The following is a 21669-nucleotide window of genomic DNA, read 5'->3' as shown; positions in this document are numbered from 1 at the left end:
CTCTTGACTCTTGAGGAACTGCAATGGAGAGACCAGCAGGACCTCACTGGATCACAAAGGTCTGAGAAACCCAGCAGGTTCTGGGAACTAACAGCCAACACCACAGAAAACCAAATGGCTCAAGTCCAGAATAAGAACACAATCAACAAAAAACAGAGCAACATGGATCCACCAAAACACTGGATATTTTAATGCACCTGAAACACAGGAAGATGACCATAAAGCTATGCTTATGAAGTTGTCTGAGAATTTAAAGAGGGGGAAATGAGAAGAAATATAGGAAAATACAACAAAAAAGTGAATGAAATGAATAAAACAGTTCAAGACCTGAAAATGGAAATCAACAAAGGAAAGACAAACAAACAAAAAAAATCTTGAAACGGAAAACTTAGAGCAGAGAACGGGAACCACAGAGGTAAGCATTAACAACAGAATACAAGAGATGGAGGAGACAACCTCAGCTGTAGAAGATACAGTTAAAGAAATCAATGCAGCTGTCAAAGAAAATATTAAATTAAAAAAAATCCTGACACAAAACATCTGAGAAATCAAGGACACCATGAAAAGACAAACCTAAGGATAATTGGAATTGAGGAAAGAGAAGGCCAACAAAATCATAGAAGAAAATTTCCCCAACTTAAAGAAAGAGATATCTATAAACATAGAAAAGCCCTACAGAACACCAAATAGAGTAGACCAGGAAAGAGAATCCTCCTGCCACATAGTAATTAAAACACTAAATGTACAGAACAAAGAAAAATATTAAAAATGGCAAGGGAAAAAGGCCAAGTAACATACAATGACAAACCTATCACAATCATACCTGACTTTTTAGCAGAGACCATAAAATCCAGAAGGGCCAAGACAGATGTCTTACAAACTCTAGGAGACCACAGATGCCGGTCCAGAGTACTATAGCCAGCAAAACTTTCAATAACCATAGATGGAGAAAACAAGATAGTCCACAACAAAAAGAAATATAAACAGTACCTACCCACAAATCCAGTCCTACAGAAGATATGAGAAGGAAAACTCCAACCCAAGGAGGCTAACTACACCCAGAAAAACATAGGAAATGGATAACTTCATCATTGCAAAACAAAAATTAGACAAGCACACAAACACGCTACTACAACCAACAACAAAATAAAAGGATCTAACAGTCACTGGTCATTATCCTCTCTCAACATCAAGGGTCTCAACTCTCCAATAAAGAGACAATAACAGAATGGGTGTGTAAACAGGACCCAACATTTTTCTGCATACAAGAAACACACCTGAGCTATAATGATAAACATTGCCTGAGAGTAAATGGCTGGAAGAAGGTATCTGAAGCAAATGGACACAATAAGCAAGCTGGAGTAGCCATTCTAATAACCAGTATAATAGATGTCCAACCAAAATTAATCAAAAGAGATAATGAAGGACACTTCATTCTCATCAAAGGTAAAATACACAAGAGGATGTCACAATTATGAACATCTATGCCCCAAATACAAGGGCACCCACATTTATAAAAGAAACATTAATAAAGCTTAAACTATACATTGATTTACCACATATTAATAGTGGAAGACTTCAACACTCCTCTCTCATCAAAGGATAAGTCAATGAAAAAGAAGCTAAACCAAGAAATAATGACACTAACAGGTGTCCTGAATCAAATGGACCTAACAGATACCTACAGAACTTTTCACTCAAACACAAAAGATTATACTGTCTTCTCAGCACCTCATGGAACCTTCTCCAAAACTGACCATATAGCAGGTCACAAAGTAAGCCTCAAGATACACAAGAGGATTGAAATAATATCTTGTATCCTATCAGACCCAAGGACTAAAGCTGGGCCTCAACAAAACAGAAATAACAAAAAGCCTACTCACACATGGAAACTGAATAACTCTACTCAATAATGACTGGGTCAGAAAAGAAATGAAAAAAAGAAATTATGGACTTCCTAAAATCCAATGAAAATAAAGGTACAACATACTCAAATTTTGGACACATTATGGGACACAATGAAAACAGTGCTAAGAGAAAAGTTCATAGCACTAAGTGCCTTCATAAAGAGAATGGAAACATCTTATTAAAACAAATTAATGGCACATCTGAAAGCCCTAGGGGAAAAAAGAAGCAGACATATTCAAGAGGAGTAGGTGACTGGAAACAATCAAACTCAGGGCTGAAAGAAATGAGTTAGAAAAAAAAAAGACAATAATTCAAATAATCAATGAAACCAAGAGCTGATTCTTTGAGAAAATCAACATGATAGACAAACTCTTAGCCAAACTAACAAAAAGGCAGAAAGGGAGAGAGAAAGAGAAAGAGAGAGAGAGAGAGAGAGAGAGAGAGAGAGAGAGAGAGAGAGAGAGAGAGAGAGAACTCAAATAAACAAAATCAGAAATAAAAGGGAGACATAATAACAAATATTGAAGAAATCCAAAGAATCATTAGGTTTTTACTTCAAAAGCTTATATACCACAAAATTTGAAAATCTAAACGAAATGGACAGTTTTCTTGATAGATTCCACTTACCAAAGTTAAATAAAGATAACATAAACAAATTAAATAATCCTAAATCTCCTATGGAAATAGAAGCAGTTATAAAAAGTCCCCCCACAAAAGAAAAGCCAAGGGCAAGCTGTTTTCAGGGCAGAATTCTACCAGACCTTCAAAGAATAGCTAATACCAATACTTTTCAAACTATTCCACAAAAATAGAAAGGGAAGGAACATTACCAAATTTATTCTATGAGGCCAAAATCACCTTAATATCTAAACCACATAAAGAGCCAACAAGGAAAAAGAATTTTAGACCAATTTCTCTTATGAACATTGATGTAAAATTTCTCAGAAATCCGTCAATTTAATCCATGCACTGACTGGAACTAGGCACTTTACAACGACATAACAGATGGGCAGCTCAGGCTTTATGTGGGTCATATAGTAAGGGGAGCAGGGGCTTTCTAGGTCATGGACTCTGTTGACTGCTTTTTGATTACTTCCCTCTGGCAGGACTGCCTTGCCAGACCACAGAGGAAGAACTCAGTCCTGATGCAACTTGATGAGCTGGGATGGATTAGAAGTGGGGTTCCCTTTTTTGAGAATTGGGGAGGGGGTTGAGGAGAGGGAAGGAGGGTGGGACCAGGAGGTGAGGAGGGATATGGCTACGACCAGGATGTGAAGTAAGTAAGTACATAAATTAATTAATTTAAACATGACTCAGCTTTAGTTCAATAAAGACTCATTGGGAGTACAGAATACCAACCTTGTGCATCATCTCTGCTGAACTGGGAGGGAAATGAGAGCCAGCTCTTAGTATTATTTGGATACTTGGATATTCCTGGACACGTGTCAAATCACCAAGCACATCACAAAACTTACATGCTTTGGCTACAAAACACTCATTATTTTACCAGGAGGCATGTTAAGACTTGCCAATTTGTTCAAGCATTTGTAAACACTTCAGTTCAGGTACAGTAAGTGTACCATGTACTGACAGTAAGTAGGCCTAAAAAGCTCAACAGGGCAGCAGGCAGACAGTACCATTAAATAAAACTCAGGTAAGTGGGTGGGTGAAGGGTGGACTATGGGCGTGATGAGAGTTGAGAAACCCAATGCCAAGGATAAGCAGCTTCCATGGGGGGGGGGCAGTCTACGGGCTTTATAGGAAGTAGCATTTAAAGTGCACATAGCAGCTATGATCTTTACCCAGGTACTCGTCTAAAAGCTTTACTATTTAAACATGGAAATCCCAGCGCTTTTTGATGTTTACGCTTTAAATACTTCATGTTATCTGCATTCTACAGATGAGAGAAATAAACATGAGAATCTCTACACTAGTAAAACAAATTATCTTTATTTTACTAAAATTTGAGAACTTCATACATGAACATTGAACATACATCACTAACACCTACATCTCCCCCACCTACTGTATCCACCTCCCAAATTCACAATGATCTCTTTTTAAATTCCTATTGTTGCATACATGTACACATACATATTAATTATGAATATACACACAAATATTAATTATATATGAAATATGGGAATTATATATGAATACACATGCACCCTACTGAGTCCATTTAGCTTTGCTCATATGTACACATGTCCAGGGATAACCTATTTCTAAGCTGTATAAAGTATTTGCATTACATATATCTTTAATTTATATATATGTACACTCATACACATGTTTAAAAACACAGCAAATGACTCAATCCTACTTCTTTTTGCTCTTGCAGAGGGTACCACATATCTGGGCTACTCTGTGTACATGTGTCTCAGTTCATTTAGACACAGGATTCTCAGGTTGCTTTGTAACCATTTTCCCATTTCTACCAGCCAGTCCTCAGGAATCCTAGCCTTAGTTACAGCAAATGGCCACGGGGCTTTCACTTTCTGCCATTCAGATGGCTGCAGAACTCACTCCCAGAGCAACTTCCCGAACCCACGAAAACCATGGAACTAGAAACCTTTTCTAGGTCAAAGGGGAAACGCAGAATTAAATGCATACAGGACAAGCTCTGCATCGCTTACCTGTATCCCCAGCCCTCTCCACTGCTGTACTAAGTTTCTCTTCTCCGCCACAGTGGTTCATGCAGGTGTGTGTGTACATTTGTGTGTGTGTGTGTGTGTGTGTGTGTGTGTGTGTGTGTGTGTGTGTGTGTGTGTAGGCCTGGAGTTGACACGTGGTTGTCTCTTTCTTGATTGCTCTTCACTTTATCTATCAAGGCAGGTCACCTGCTGAACCCGGAACTCATAAGCTCTGACTAGGCTTGCGATCTAGTCGGCCCCAGGGACCTCCTGGCCCTGTTTCTGCCTCCTGAGTGTTGGGATTCCAAGAGGCTGCTATACATGCTTAGCTTTTACCAGGGTTCTGGGGATGTGAAGTCCAGTTTTCATGTGTAAGCAGCGGGCACTTTATCCACTGAGCCATCTCTCCAGCCCTGTTTATATTTTATTTTGGAAGACTGTACAAACCTCTTCATTAATACAAGTTATATAAAGCTTTCTTTTAAAAGAAATCAAGCAAAAATTTAAAAAAAGGGGGCCAATTTAAAGCAAAGAACTAAGCGTATCTTAGAATAGGTGGTACACAAACACGGTACTGAGAACAGTACCACTAAATTGAAACTCTATCCGACTGAGGCTGGTGAAACAGTCGTCAGCCACGCCAGCCCTGCCAAAGTCACCCCGCAGGATAGTGCGCTGTGGCACTGTGGCCTCCTCGGCTGTTTAAAATCTGGCAGCAGGGATGATTAGTCTGTGTTCCTGAGGGACATACCACTCCCAGGCCCCAAGCTTTGGCCATGCTGTCCCTTTGCTTGGCACGCTGGGTTCCTACTTCTCCAGCTCCACAGGAATGCTGCGCCCTGCATGAAGCCTGCAGCTGGCCAACACATCATTTCTGTCCCTTTTACAGAGTTGGTGGCCTCTCTCTTTCTCTCATGTGCTTTGAGGACATTGTATTTAAACAATACGCTTTTGCTTAGCAGAGGTTGAGGGGCAAGGAGGAAAGACTTGCATTTGATTCACCTTTAATAGCATTACGGAACCTAACAAAAGGCATTATACAGAGAAGGCCATAATGAATGTCCTGGGAATTACATTTAATCCTCTTTTAGGCAACATTCATGTGATACTTACAATTTTACGCTTGATCATGAAGAGTGGGATTTTTGCATGAAGAGGGGTTGAGGACAGTTCCTTGTGGACTGTTGATAAATACAATCTTCTTTTGATGTTTCCTAAATCGGTAATTCTGAAAAGCGAGAAAGAGAGATGGGGTAAAAAAAAAGAAAGATTCCCATGAATTTAAAATACATTTCTGTGGATAATCATCAAAATGATATAATTTATCAAATAGGCTCTTTCCAACACGGAGTTCGAACACAGAATTGAAGAATTGTCATTTTCTTTCAAGAAGTAATAAAATTTCTTCCTTAAATTCAAAGTGCTCACAGGCTCGAATGTATAAATTCACTTAATATGCTAATTTATTTCAGCACTCTACACTGAGTTTCCACAGTCCTCTGGCCTATGAAAAAATTCAATTTGTATGAACTGGGAACCCGCTAGCCTTTAATAACCATGCTTGTTCCAGCCCCTTAAGCTTGTGTTATCTTGGGACACACTGTCACCTACTAAATAGGAAAACATTATGGGTTTCTTTCCTTAAAAGTGCACCTGTCATTTTGCATAGGCTCTCAGTCTGCGCTGAGCCAGACATGAAGCGCCGACTGTCGGCTTCACTTCCCAAGCACATGCCTTCCACCTTCCACCTAGAATTTTAATACACCAGTTTATTGCTCGCTGTTCAAGTCACCCCACAGTGATACCAAGGACACCAAATCTCAACATCTGTAATAGATTTAGACCACAGCCATGATCACAAAGATTAGGTTTGCTTCAAACTGATAGAGGCTCATTTTTATGCTCTGCTTCTTTTATGTCTCAAAGGTAACACACCAGGCTGAAAATCACAAACCGACCTGGGCTGCTGTACTGTCAAATTGATGAGTTCTTAAAGCCTCTCTTTGTACCTGCAAATAAATGGCTTCCCAAACGTTAGCAACGTCTCTAATTACATGCCCACTCTTCGATAATGATTAATTCCTCAAGGAGACATTTCATTTAAATAACTACTATTAATATTTATAGTGTAATTATTTTAAAAATGATCAGCATAGTGTTTTTTGCCTGGCATGGTAGTGTACACCTTTAATCTCAGCACTTGGGAGGTGGAAGCAGATGGATATCTATGAGTTTGGCACTAACTCGATCTATGTGGAGAGTCCAACCCAGCCAGAGCTACATAAGACACTGTCACAATCAAAAGAAAACAAAATAAAACAGAAAAATCTAAGACCAAACCAAGCAAGCAAGTAAGTCCATCCTGTAGTTGTCGATGCTGCCTCCTCACATTCCCTGCTTTACGAAGCTCATTATTACCTATGGAACACCTATAATCTCACTGTTACCTATAAAGTAGTCTCTGTACCTTGTAGAAAATATCTAGCATTAAAAATAAGATGGGATGACTTCAGAGTACACTTCTAATTCCTCCCCCAAAAGTTCACTCCTCTTGCACTAAATGTTAATATCATTTTTTTTCACCAATGTTTGTTCTTTACTCCTTCATACAAAGATGTTGATTGATGGTCACCTTTACAGAAAGATCCGGAAAACAAAACTATGGAAGGATTCACTGCTGATAGATTGTCTGTCACATTTCCTGTATACTGGAGCATCAGCGATGCTAGGTAGACTCCAATGTGTGGAAGATGAAAGTGCACGGGAAACAAAATATGTAGGTTCAGATATGACCAGGAATGTGGGTTCAGAATTCCGAAGATACTGATACTGACACAAACAAATGTAGAGATTAAAGGAAGCTAAGCCACTTGGGTTGATAGTGCTCCCCACAGGAATCATATAGTGCTCCCCACAGGAATCATAGTTGAATAAAACCCTCAGTTACCAGGTTGGAGAAACCTCCCTTTACCTGGTTTGTCAAAGGGGTCCAAGTGACTCCCAGCACAACACAGATTATTGATTTATCCCATTTAACTTAAAAAGGAAGGAAGGTTTCCATGCTGGCATCCAAGCTCAGGGTTCAAATTCAACTGCATTGACTCTAGCATGGTCTTTCCCATCAACGTTAAATGTGGTCCCTCCTTCACTTCAACTGTACACAGCCGACTTGAAGTGCCAAAATAAATATATTAGAACTTTCATCTAATCCTTTCAGATATTGCCTTTGTGACTGTTAGATCTTGTAGTAGTAGAACAACATATGTATTTAAAAAATAGAAGCACCATGTGGTGGGTAGGCATTAACAACTTCCTAATGGCGAGCAGGAGTGTCAACTACAGAGTTGCCCAGTGTACCGAGGCATGCTACAGGTGTGAGTGAAGACATCTCGAGAAGCTCAGTCGAAAGGGAAAGACTGTATGAATGTGGGTGGGAACTCAGGCTGAGGGGACCACAGGCAAAGGTGGAGTGCAGCAGAACTCTGGCAGTCCCTCTTTCTGGCCCACCACGATGGGAATTGGGCTGCTCTGGCTCACCTTCCCTGCCTCAGGAGAAGGCATTCTACCGTGACATGATTCTTCTGAAGTCAGGAATTAAATTAAATATCCTCCCTCAAGTTGTCTGTGTGGGCGATTCTGTCAGCAGCAGGAAGAGAGTAGATGTGAGGAGCAAGTGTGAGTAGATCAAAGGCCATCACCAGGGACACTGTGTCATCCCTGCATGCTGTGCTGGGGGAGTTGGGGACTAGAGGAATGCAAAGGACAAGGAGCAAAAAGAGGCACCGTGTTAACCAACAATTCTCCTGTGACCCAGGTTAAAGGTGTGCCATGCTTGCAGGGAAGAAACACTGACGTTGTCCACATCGTTAAGGACTGAAGTTCAAACAGCAGTGTTCTGGTCCCATCACTGTAGTAACATTCATGTATGTATTGACATACTCAATAACTGCTAAGCCAGGTGACTGCTGGGAACACACCAGTGACACAAGGGTGAGAAGAGCAAAGGTCCCAGTCTCTTGGAACTTCTTTGCTGATGGGAAAGAGAAAAAGCATACGGAGAAATAAGAAATGAGAGTTATCAGAAAATGTAATAAAGGAAACAAGCAAGATGCTGAAATAGATATCAAGAAACTGCCTGCTTCAGACTGTAGCAACAGCATGGTAAAGGAGCAGCAGGAAGTAGAAGGCTCAGGCAACGGCCAATCACACGAGGCCATTGTGCCGAGGCAAGGAGTCTTATTGTACAAAGGGAGCTATTACGGGGCCTACATTCTACCCTTGACTACAGATAGTTACAAAATAGTTATGCTGTCTTGTTTATTGTTTTCTTTTCTCTTTTTAAAATATTGTTTACACCTCAAACACAGCCTCCTCCCTCCCTCTTCCCCCTCCCCCTCCCCCTCCTCTATTCCTCAGGGAAGGGGAATCCCCTCCACCAACCCACCCCACCTCATCAAGTAGCATTACGACTAAGCACTTTCTCTTTCCTCGTCACAATCAAAAGAAAACAAATCCACATTATCTCCAGAAACACTAGGGCGGGGAGGAGTCATGCTACCAGTGCAGGAAGCGATAGAGGAAAAGCTACATTCAAAAGACATCACACAAACTTATGTGTAGATCTATTTTTCGACTTTTCCTTGATCAACACTTTTTTTTTCAGGGTTCACTTGTTTTTTCTTATGTCAATAACATACTCTTTTGATTATTATCGATTAATAGTAAGTCTTTGGTTTTGTCTAAGGCTTGTTTAACTTTGCTTTTCTATGGAGAGTTAAAGATCTAGTTATATTTAGGACTGAGTTTACTGGTTATATTGAATCTGATGGCCATTTTTGGAAAACAATGTTGAGTTTTCCAATCTACTACAACACATCTGCATCACTTGGAATTTGTCTGATTTTTCTCACATTGTTTGTGATTTGCATTTTATAAATTGTGTATATCTTTAAAAATATTTATAGGTATTTGGTACTTTACTTCTACACAATTGGAAATGACATTTGTAATTTAACTTTGTGGCTATCTGCAGCTGGTATAGAGCAATCAGCTGATTTTTGTATGCAGACTTTGTTATTAAATATTGCTTCATTCCTTTGCACGTTCAGTCGCTGTTCAGCATACCCCCAAGGATGTGCCACATAATCGTGCCATCAGTGCATAAAGATCCTTTGGTTCTGCCTTTTCCCTCTCTACACCTTTGTTTGCTTATTACGTGGGGTATGTGAACCTTTAGCAGTTACAGTTATAAACAGGGAAGAATGAGGCTAGAAGCACCCGATTCTAGATCCACAGCCTTCGCCACAGTCTGCCGACTGTTTCCACAGTGCTGTCATTTGCCACTGTAGTGGGGGGCGCAGAGACACTGGGAAACCTGACCAGGATCTCACAGGGAGCATGTGTCAGAGCCAGGAATTCTAAAGCCTACAAAGGCAAGACAAGGAATAAGGCTAAACTATTTCTAGGTAGATTTGACAATTCTAAAGAACGGCAGTTGCCTTATGTCTTACTTACATTCTGTTGCTCTGAACAAACACCATGACCAAAAGCAACTCAGAGAGAAAAGAGTTTATTTTAGTTTATAGTTCTGTATCACAGTCCAACATGAAGGGAAGTCAAGGCAGGAACCTGGAGGCAGGAAGGAGAACAGAGGCCATAGCTGAATGTTTTTTTTTTTTTATCTTGCTCCTTGTGGTTTGCTCGGCCGGTTTTCTTATGTACCCCAGGAACCACATCGGTCATTAACTAAGAAACTGCTCTACAGACCACTCTGGTGGACGCATTCTCTTAACTGAAGGTCCCTCTTCCCAAATAACTCTAGCTTGTGTCTAACCAGGACCTTAGATCTGTGTTTTTGACATTTTGTTGCTAACGAGGAAGGGAGAAGGCAGCAGGCAGTTAACACTTACTTCTACTATTACAGAATTCTAGAGGAGAGACTAGTCCAAGCTACTTGTAGTTATGGCTGTCCTTCTGACAAACACACTGAATTTACTACAGGAAAAGATCCCAACGAAGTGCTTCTGTAAAGAATGCTCTGATCTATCTAGAACCACTACAGTAAACAAGGCAGAATCCATAGGCTTTTTGAAAAATACCACATAAGCATAAACATAAACTACCCAAACATCTCTCTTTGGCAAGAGATGATCCCGTGGGTACTGCTTGGAGCATCCACTTGCTAAACCTGAGTAAAGTGCGTTTAGAAAGGACTGGACAGTTGTACCAGTGGCTAGATTTCCCTTTCTCAAGACTTAAAGCCTTCAACCTATCAGTAAACATTAACATTGGCTGAGGTCTCTCTCCCCGTGAGTCTTTAGCAATCCAATTGTTTGGGCTATTCTCATAAACCAAGCTGTGCTATGTTCCCTCTTTTTGAAGCACACCCCCAAATGTAGAATACAAGAGAGGCAAGTGTGTGTAAGCGTCTTGAGAAGTGAACCCATTAAGTAGGACGAAGGGAGTCAGGGGAGCAAGTGCAGTGGAGGAAAGCTCAGTGTAAGGAAGCACTGCGTCAATGTCACTGCTGCTCTATCAGGGCCAACGCTGTCCATCACAGCCCCTGGATTCCATTCTTCATGGCCAACAGAATGCACCATTTAAAGAAACGGAAGAAGGAGCACACACAGCCAGATTTCTGGCCCCCAAAGTTGAAGAGGCGCATACCTGGGGACTTTAGCATCCAACTCTATCCAGCCTGAGAAAGTGTGCCGCATCCAGAAGTGTGTCCAGACAATGTGTCATGGTAGGGACACTTACATATTAAACATATTTGTGCTATTGTTTTCATATTTCTCTGGGAAATCCCCTCCTCTGTTTTGCCAACTGAAATTACAATCATTCATCAGAATTTGTTTTGAAATGCCATATCCTTCAAGATAGCATCCCAGACATCCAGATTAAAAACAATCACATCTCTTTTTGACTTACTACAGCATATTTTTAACTTCTATTACTATTTTTTTTTCATTTTCCCCTTTGATCTACACCAGTGACTATATTCCATTTTATAGGCCATAAAAGGATGGAAATCTTGTATTTTCATGAGTCACATGCAGTTCCATGCATTTCAGATTTACCGCTTGACAGTCATGTTTTTATTGAGTTTAAAAGGCACTGTTCTAGAATGTACAAAAAACACTCACTTTAACTTCCACCTTTCTTGGAGGGCTCAGCAATTCACCGAGTTCTCAGTGATCAGCATAAGACGGGTAGACTTCTTTAATTTTGGGAAAAGACAACTCAGTTGTCAATAGTTATTCAAGTTAGCTTTCAGTTATGAGTGCACACCAGCTACTGTCAACTAACAGTAGCAGAAATGCATCACACCAGGGGGACGGGAAGACAGCTTAATCACTAGCATGCTTGCTGGGCGAACATAAGGGCATGAGTCTGGGTTCATAGCAGTGGTGGTTGTGTGTCTATAATCCTAGCACAGGGTGGGTGGGGTAAGATATAGATCCGCAGACCCCTGGGGCTTGCTGGCCAGCCACTCTGCACAACTGATCAGCACTGGGCTCAGTGGAATCCTATCTCAAAAGACAAGATGAAAAATGACTGAGGAAGACACGTACTGTTGGGGTCCGTGCAGGAGGGAACAGCAAAACAGCTCTAGAACTCATGCAATATGGCCCATCAGTTAGCAAACCCATGACGGGTGTGTCTCAGCAAGGCATAACCCTGAGAACTGCACATCCTGAGGACTTCATACTGTTATGGAGCATAGTTCCGCTTGTTACCCTTGTAGTCCTCACAATCATCCTAATGAATGAATTGTGTGAATACTCTAAGGCGGCTGCTAGACCCTCCCTGAGCAGTATCATTAGCACTCACAATAACAATGCTTGATCTCTTTCAGGCATCGCCCCTGGAGCAGATTAATGACTCAATCACAACTCTAGAAAAGAAACCTGCAGATGTATATTATAAACAATGACCCTTAGAAAAAATTTGGAAAAACAGATTGTTCAACAAGGTTAGGTAAAGATATTTTTATTATCGGCTCTGACACAGAAAATCTTATAGAACAGTTTGAAGTTAAGAAAAAGTACACCCTTAATAGTAAAGCTATGGACTTTTTGAGGTAAGTGAGCAATTAGCACTAGCTGACGTAACTCACTGAAGCCGGACTTCAAGGTGACTAATTTCTTATACGTATTTTTGCCCTCAGCTTCCTGATATGATTTAATAAAATTATTAATGAGTAGGTGAGCACCTTTAGGATTTAAAGTAGAAATGGCCGATTATTTTTATATAGAAGTTTAGAATTGTAATTCTTTTAAGATATTTTTAAGATTACTTTGTAAGATAATTGACTCTTTCTTTGTAACCTTAAGTTGAAGCCTGCCAGTAAAGAAAAGCTGGCTGAGAAATCACCTTGCTTGCTTATTCTCTGTTAATTATATACCAAGCTGCTTAGTTAAAATGTATATGGGTTCTGGGAAATAACTTGTTTTTCACGTGTGTTCCTCACCCATAATACAAAAACATTTGACCGTGTGAAGATACTGAGGAACGTGTTTTTCTTATGTATACTTATTGTAATCATTCACTTAAAGAAAATAAGATGTAACCACATGGTGACTTTTGTTCTGCTTGAAAGATCTTGCTGGGGTATATAAGCCGTGGGAGAAATAGTAAGGTTGTTGGAATCTTTTTCCTTCTACAAAGATGCATGCATGTATATATGTATGTGTATAAACTTGCTGGAACTTGCTCTTCAGTGTTGGTTCCATCCACCAAAATAGTGTGTGTGTGTGTGTGTGTGTGTGTGTGTGTATACATGTATATGAATGTGTAAAGTAAAAGAAACCTAGAAGAAGCTTGTTGGAACCTACTAGCTGGAATCTGTCTTACTTCATCATCAAGTGTAAGTGTGTGTACGCATGGTTCCTTTCTTTCCTTCTTTCCCTTTCTTTTTTTAGATACTTGCCACCATCAGTGGAAGCCCCTGCTAGGAGCCATCATCCCTAGCCCCTGCTTGCCACCATGAGTGGAATCTATTGCTGGTAACAATCAGTTCTGGGCTGGGAGGTGCCCACAGAGAAAGTCTGCAGGGTGACCAGCCAGCTATGAGATCTACACCCCGCCTAAGTTTCCCCAGTTGATGTCGAAGCTGGACTTTGATAATGCACCATCAATCTCTGGCCTCTACACACATGGACACACATATGGATATGCACATATATATACTCATTTGCATATATATAATACACATACAGAAATATGACCTACTTGTTCTTTATAGTCATTTTAAAGCAAGATTTTCTGGGTTCAAATCCTGGCTTTACCATGTAGTTTTTGAACAACAGTGGAAAATCATTTAATCTCTATGCTTTAATTTCCTCACTTGTAAAATGCAGACAGTGGTCAGCATCTATAGGCAGTTGTCAAGACTGCACTAGAGAATATGTGAAAATGCTTGGAGTGGCCTGACACAAAGAGGTTTCCTAAGGCCTAACCTTCACTGCCTTGCTTGTCTATGGATTATTTAGTAAGGTCTGTGCACTTACTAAAGTTTTAAAGTTCTCTAATAACTAAGTTTACGTGGGTCATTCACATCTTCACAGCTCTCTATCAGTGAACCATCCTGAATAATGAAAACCACTGAACAGTCTGGATTTTACGTCATGGCGCCTTTTATCCTGCTGTGGTTAATTTATGGTTATAAACAAATAGTGTAGATGTCACCAAAGGCTGCCACCCTCAGTGTGTCTCCTGTATGGCCCTGAGTGCTACACCAGGACATCATGGTTATTACAAAGATGGATCAGGATTGTTAATTAATTTAATTGACTTTACTTGATGAGCTTCGTCCTTAAAAATCCTACAGAAATTATGTTTGTCTATCTATTTACTGAGCATGTCCTCAGTGCCAGCCATGGAGCAGGTAACAAGGACAGCACCGGACAACGCAATGTCTCCATCCATATGAAGCAATAAACAAATAAACAAATAATGTTACATAGTGTGTCCTCACCTAACAAGCACCGTGAGAAAGTAAGGATGGCGACAGAGAGGGATATGAGTGGAAGATGCTATTTTGACCCATCGGTTAGGCAAGGCCTCTTACAGAAGATGGCGTTGGACAGAGTATAAGGTAGAGCAGGTAGGATTCCCACATCTGTGAGAAAGAGCATTTCAGGTAGACTACTCCACAGAACTGCATGAAAACACAGACAAAGAGTTGTTTCTGTGCCACCGTAGGCCTTTCCTTGTACCCATTACAAGTACAGTGTTAAGAGAGGTGATTCCCCTGGGCTGTGAGGCTCCCAGCAGGAGCTCCTCCCTCACAGAGGTCAGGGTTCACTCCACACAAAGCAGGTCTTTTAGACCTAGCCATCATGGCTCTGACATTGGGGAGATTCTCTAAAGGATCATGTGCCCAGCTATGGATGAGGCCTCTCAACGTGATAGGAGCTTATCCACTGTCTGCAAAAATTAATATGCAAACCTTCTCATCTCATAATCAAGAGTCGTTGGTTTCAGAGGAAAACAAAATCATGTGCTAGGCTTAAGTGGTTCTGAAAGCAAGCTGAGTTGCTACTTTAAAAAAAAATTAAAATTAGTCATTCATGAGAGAAAGAATATAAATGCCTATGTGTGACTACTTCAAAGCTTCATTATGTGAATGTGCTTTTTTGGGGGGCAATTTAGCTGCTGTAAGGAAGGCAGCTTGTAAAGCAGCCTTCACTTGTAATACAGGCTTGATTTTCACCACTTAAAACCTCCTGCAACCTAACGAAAAAGAGAAAGAAGAAACAGTGGCATTATCCCTCTTGTACCTAAAGATGCATTTAAAAAAAATATGTAAGTTAAAATGCTGCTATAACCTCAAGCAAGCTCTCACAGCTAAGGGTCAGCAGTAAGATAAAAAGATGTGATGAGACCATGTTGAGGAAAAATGGGGAGTCGACAGGAAAATCAACCTAATGTGTAATAATATTCCAGTGATCAGCAGGTACATGGCTCTCCCAGCTATGGTCATTAACGACATTCATTCCAAACTTAACGTCTAGATTTGCAAACCACTTGAAAAGAGAATTACTTTTCAATTCAATCTTCAGTTCATTTTTATATCATCATCTTTGATTGACAATTTTCTCCCACTGGCAAGCTCAGTAAGAATTTGAGTAAATGGTAGCAACCTTCCGAGAGGGTAAGATCAGCCCATCTATTCAGTTATCCTTACACTTTTCTTCTCCCCGCACAATCATTTACAGCTATTTGGGAATGTTCACTTCGGGTCAGCATGAACTTCAGGTTAGAACCGATGTCACACTTTGGAAGACTGAATTCATTGGTCAGAATCATTTGTTCTTGAAGTCAAAGTGGTTCCGATGACTTTGATTTTTCCTTATTATCATCAAAAATTACCAACACTGAATACACATTTTAGGCCTAAGCATAAGGAAATAGTGAGATTGCAAAATAGCATCTTCAAATACATGGCATCTTGTTTAGGTTTGCAGCAATGTGGCTATGGATCGCAATTTAAAGGCCAGTACAAAATGGTTCCACCTTTATCTAGCCTCTCCAATTCTGTACAGCTACTATGAGGACTTTTATTTTGTTAGGTTCTTTCCATTTCCTTTGTTTCCATCCTCAAGGGAAGCTAAGGCAAGAACTAAAGGCAGGAGCTTGAAGCGCAAACCATGGAGGGATGCTGCTTACTGGATTGCCCCCAGGCTCTGGTTCAGCTGCCCAGGCCACCTGCCTTGATGGCACAGTCCACAGTCACCTGGGCCCTCCTACATCACTGCAACAATGAAAATGCCCCACAAACAAACCTATAGGGCAACGTGATGGAGGCAGTTCTGCAACTGATGTTACTTCTTCCCAAGTGTGTTAGGTTGACAGGCAAGGTTTGCCATAGAGGAAGCCATTACGTCTTTCACTACCCTTTCTCACCTTAATTTTTGGAGTCTTCATTATGACTATATGTTGAGTTTCGTCACAGTTCATCTGTCTATACTGAAGTGGTCACAAATTTTATACTTCTTCCTACCAGAAGGGCTTACCTAATTTCAACATCATGAGGGAAATACACATGGCCTTAGAGGCCAGCAGGATAGGAATCCATCGAACACCATTGAGAACAGGGGCAGAGGAAAGAGACACACAGAGGAAACACTAGGAGAAGAAGGAACAGCCAAAAACTCTGCCATGTGATTGCAATCACTAACAATGATACATGTAAGAAGTTTGACAACTGCACATATAATGATCTGAAACCAAACAACACCTAGAAGGCTCACAATCACACCATGGAGAGCCAGGGACAGCGAGACTATGGAGAGAGGTAAGAGGGAGGTGTTCCCTGTGCAGAAAGGAGCCTCCTTGAGGTTAACAGCTGATGTCTCACCAGACACCAGAGACATTAGGGAGATATTTAGACAAACGTCTACCCACCCAGGATTCTGACCTTAGCAAACGCACTGTTTAGAAGTGTATATTAAAATAGTCTAATAAAAACAACAAATTGCAAGGACTGCTTGTCAGCGAGTCCCCCTTGAGCAGATCGGGGAAGCAGCTGCAATAAGGTTGATTGCCATCTTGGTGAGGTACAGAAACATCATGGCGAGGAGGCTCTGGCCATCTGTGAGGGAGTGTTGAGATTACATTAACTGAGGTGGGAAGACTGGCACCGTCCACCAGCTGGGGTGACACACCGAGCAGAAAGGTGACATGGAGCTGAGCAGTCGGCATCAGCATGGCCTGCCTGCTGACCTGGGCCAGCGTGGCCTGCTGTTGCCCTGTGTTCTTTTGCCACAACTCTTCTGCCACCAAAGACCACAGCTCAAAGGGTGAGCCCAAAGCAGCCCTTCTTTGCTTGGGTCACAGCAAGAACCATAAGCAAAAGGCTTAAGCAAAAGGGCAGGGCACAGTAATTCATGTGCAGATAAGGAAAAAAGAAATTAGAGACAGGTAGGAAAACAGACAAATACAAAAGGCACTGCAAGTATATTGGATGTAATCTTGCCCCTCCGTAGTCTTACTTAAAGACAGCTGGGTGTGTTGGTTATGTGTCTGTGCGATCCAGCCCTCGTGAGGATGGGGTGGGAAGATACAGAGTTTAAGGCTCTAACTTGGGCTCTACTGTAACTTCCAGGCCAGCCTAGGTCACACAATGAGACCCTGTTTCAAAAACAAAAACAAAATTCTTCTTATAAAGAAAAAAAAAGCTTCAGGGTGTGGTGGCACACACCTTTAATCCAAGCACACAAGAAGGCAAAGGCAGGTGGTTCGCTGTGAGTGAGAGGTCAGCCTGGTCTACAAAGCTAGTCTAAGACAGTCAAGGCTACACAGAAAAATTCTGTCTCAAAAAGCAAGCAAGCACAAAGAAACAGAAACCAAACCAAATTAAATTATAAACCTGTGTTTAGAATTACAAAGTATAAGGGAGTAATTTGTGTAACAATAATAGCACAAAGGGGGAGAGAGAACAGAATAGATTTTATATACTATTTAAATTAAGTTCATACTACACAAGATTATTATACATTGAATTTTTAAAATGTAGTAATCAGGACGTTCAGAGGAAACTAATCCTCCCAATAAAAAAAAATTTTTTTGGAAGGGGTGGCTTTTAGTTTCAGAAACTTACACTGTTATTGTTTTTCTTCTTTTTTCTTTTTTTATTAGTTTACTTCGTACATATACATTTATATTATTACACACATATAGATTACCTATGGCAAGAAGAACCGTGACATAATCAGGAATTATATAAATGTTACATTCTTAGTGTTTTGGCTATTTGTATTTGACAGCCTTGAAGAAGACATCTTTCCTATCTTGGTGCATCTAAATTTCTGAATGTAAATCAATCTCCATCACATATTGTCATTATCAACTCAGAACACCTATCTAGACCTAAAAACATCTTAACCCCTAAACAATTAAGATTCATTGTAAAACTAAGCTACCTGGTCTTCAACTCCCTCAGAGACTTGAGAAGGAGTAAACTTGATTATCTGAGTATGTCAGGAGTGCAGGTTAGTGGCTTTTTAAATGAAAGATGACAGAGACAGTTTGCTACCTGAATAGTTACCCAAAATTCTCTATAATGTTGGAGCATCTTCTTCAGCCTTCTGGCCCAATATATCTGACAGACATATTTGTGAGGCAGGAACTATGCTTACCCTGTCTTGGCAGAGTTTGGCCGTTGACTCTGCCTGCTTCCAAGCTTGCCCATTTTTTAGGCACTGCTATTGTTTTAACCCGTCCTGTTTGTGGGAACTGAGGAGCACAGTACTGAGAAACTAAGGTAGTAGGTAGGTCTCACGTGTTCTGTACTAAGGCCAAAGTCGGAAAGCCTGTTGTCTAACACATTGGTGCCTGGCATTCATTGTGCCTTCCAAGTGAGGATGAGAAGACCAGAGAAATCTAGGACCTTAATCTTTAAAATGTACGCTTCTTATTGGCTTTTCCTCTCTCTACAAAAACATTTGTTTTTAAACAGTATTTCCTTAGAAAAGTGAGAGTTGTATGTGATCTAAGCAATTAAAAAATAACTGTCTCTAAGGGAAAAGAATTCAAATTACAGAAGTTTACAGCACACACTCTCTCACCTTCCAAACATGTCTTGCATGGACGGCTATTGAACTCAGCTTTCACTGGGAAAAGCGACTTCCCAGCTCTCTGACCTTTGTTCACTGTAGACCAGGACACTGACTGTCCCATGGGACTGACAGTTCTGCCTTCATTAATACTATCACCTTAAATGACTGCTTTTCAAAATTCACAATAAAAAAGGTATTTGATGATAAAAGTACATTTTTAGCAAGCCATAAACCAGTTACGTTCCCAATTGTTAATATAAGGTACAGCACAAACTCTATTAAAGATTTTCAATTGCCAGGAGTTTTGAAAACTTGCAAAGTTCCTGTTTCCCTAATGTGGGAATATGACAGTATCCAACAAGGGGAAAAAATCTGTCGGATGTCCTTAAATATCTTGACTACTTACTGTTTACATCCTTTTCTTCTCATTTCTGCTTTCCTGAATATATCGCTATAAGTGAAGATGGAAATATATACATTCTCTTGTTCTATTTTTACATGCTAATCTCACACCTCTTTAAATGGATGTTATTTCACAAGTACACAAACAGACACTTACGGGAACGTTCACTGTAACACTGACATTACACAGAGGGAAAGCTTGGAGGCCTACCATAGGGCTCTAAGTAAGCTAAACCATGCCATATTTAGGAAATATATAGCAGCTATTAAAACAAATGAGACAGGCTCCCACGTAGCAACATGGAAAACTTCCCAAGGCTGGTGAGGCAAAGGGCAGCACTGTCACCAACAGACCAGCTGCCGGAGTGTGAACCGGCAGAGCTGGGAATGTCATGTGCATGCACAATGGAGCTCTTACAGAAATGCTATTACCTGTGCTTGTGGAAAGCAATTCTAACCTTTCTTATTAAAGACCATGCATATGTTATTACACAATATAATATGAATTGGAATGCTTTAAGCCTAAAAGCAAAGCCATTGATTAATGCATAACTATTTATTTGGGATAAAATACACTAAGAATATGCAGGATATTAACAAGCAATATTGAAAAAGGTTCTTTGCTAGCTCAGACTTTTAAAAAGACTTTGCAGACGCCAGGAGGGAACCACAGGAAGGGCTCCTCCGCCAGGCCCAAAGCCTTGTGGGAATCAATAGACTGGCCTTCGAGCCGGGAACACAACAATTTACTTACAGTGGCTTATTGAGTAGTTAGTTCAATAGGAGTAGACATTTTGTCAATATCATTCTAATAGATGCTGGGGGTGACAGTTCAGTGCTATAACATACAAACCGGAAGGCCATATGATAAAATTTATATGTCCCCAGAGTCAGAAGATGATCATTTGTAGAGAATCTACAGAAAAATTTCAAAACTCGTTGAATTGCAGGGCTACTGGTTGCTTTGGATGTTATGTGTTAATGGCAAGACAGCAGTGTCATTGTAAGTTTTTTTCTCTTACAAGTTTTTAGGAAATGAAAGGTGAAATTAGAAAGCTTCCCTTTTAATTTGGGTTAGGCTGGAAACTTACCAATACAAACCCATTTCCCCGTTAGGTTAGACAATATAAACAATTCACTAGCTGAGCAGGATTCTATGGGTCTGCAGAAGCTTGAAACGTGCAGGTAAGTGAAGTCCTTCAGTTCTGCTGCCAGTCCCCAGGTTCCCCACACAAAGCTGCCATGTTCACACGAGTTAAACCATGTAAAAAGTGCTGCCCCTTTAGCCAAATGTCCACTGAGACAGCAAGCTTGCTATATGGCTGAAGTATAGAACAGCAGCTTTACATTTGATTTCTGAAGGACTTCTTGTTTTCTCCTTTCTCTAAAGTGGATTTACAAATTATTTTTTACAATATTCTGGAAGAAATTAAAGTGCAAATTCAAGCTGGATAGAGTGGCCCATGTCTTTAATTCCAGTACTTGGGAAGGAGGCAGAGAAAGACAGATCTCTGTGAGTTCGAGGTCGGCCTGGTCTACATAATGAGTTTCAGGACAGCCAAGGCTACATAGAGACAAGAACAAAAGCCAAACCAACCAAACAACTCCCCCATCCCCCCAAAAAGTGTGCATTAAAATAGTTTATAAAGGCCTTTAAATGCCATGAACTCTTCAGCTGTCTTTAATATGACAAAACGAACCCAAACTTTTCATAGGGACCATGGATCTACTCTGTCCTACCTTAAATGCTTCTGCTTGTTGATAAAGTTGATTTAGATCTCTAGCCATGGACCCTTTTCTTGACATTTTTTCCTGAACAGGACTACAAATAATAAAATTCACTAAATAAAAAAAAATCCTTATTATCTTCGGTCACTGCTCCTCAAATCAGAAGCCTACCATTTATGATTCATATCTTCTCTTTGAAAACTCTGCTAGCTCCAGGTGACCCACCTGTCTGTCTGTCTCAGGCCAGGTGCCATGATTTCTTACCTGTGTAGCTTCCCAGCTGGTCTCTCTTTAGCCATTATTCTTCCTGCTTCCCTCAAATCATTAGCCTTAATGGCATCCAGAGTAGCCACCTTCAGTAAGCACTAGAGGAGAATGGCATAATGGCTTCACACAGCCTTGAGAACAGAATCAAAATTTCTAGCTCTCAGGTG

At 40.5% G+C, this 21669-nt stretch overlaps 1 protein-coding gene across 5 annotated transcripts in view; it reads right to left on the bottom strand.

Annotated features, from left to right (window-relative positions):
- The window catches only part of CFAP20DC (CFAP20 domain containing), a 260697-nt gene that overhangs the window by 168279 nt on the left and 70749 nt on the right, over nucleotides 1-21669 (bottom strand). For all 5 annotated transcript variants that reach the window (XM_084794501.1, XM_084794503.1, XM_084794502.1 and 2 more), the window contains one exon: nucleotides 5655-5769. In XM_084794501.1, coding sequence (XP_084650627.1) covers nucleotides 5655-5769 — 115 coding nt within the window. The remainder of the gene's footprint in view (nucleotides 1-5654; nucleotides 5770-21669) is intronic.

This window comes from Acomys minous (genome assembly GCF_964271855.1).
Source record: "Acomys minous genome assembly, chromosome: 9".
NCBI classification, from domain to species: domain Eukaryota; kingdom Metazoa; phylum Chordata; class Mammalia; order Rodentia; family Muridae; genus Acomys; species Acomys minous.
The sequence above is the reverse complement of the archived record's forward strand: the minus strand, read 5'-3'. Positions and strand labels throughout refer to the sequence as shown.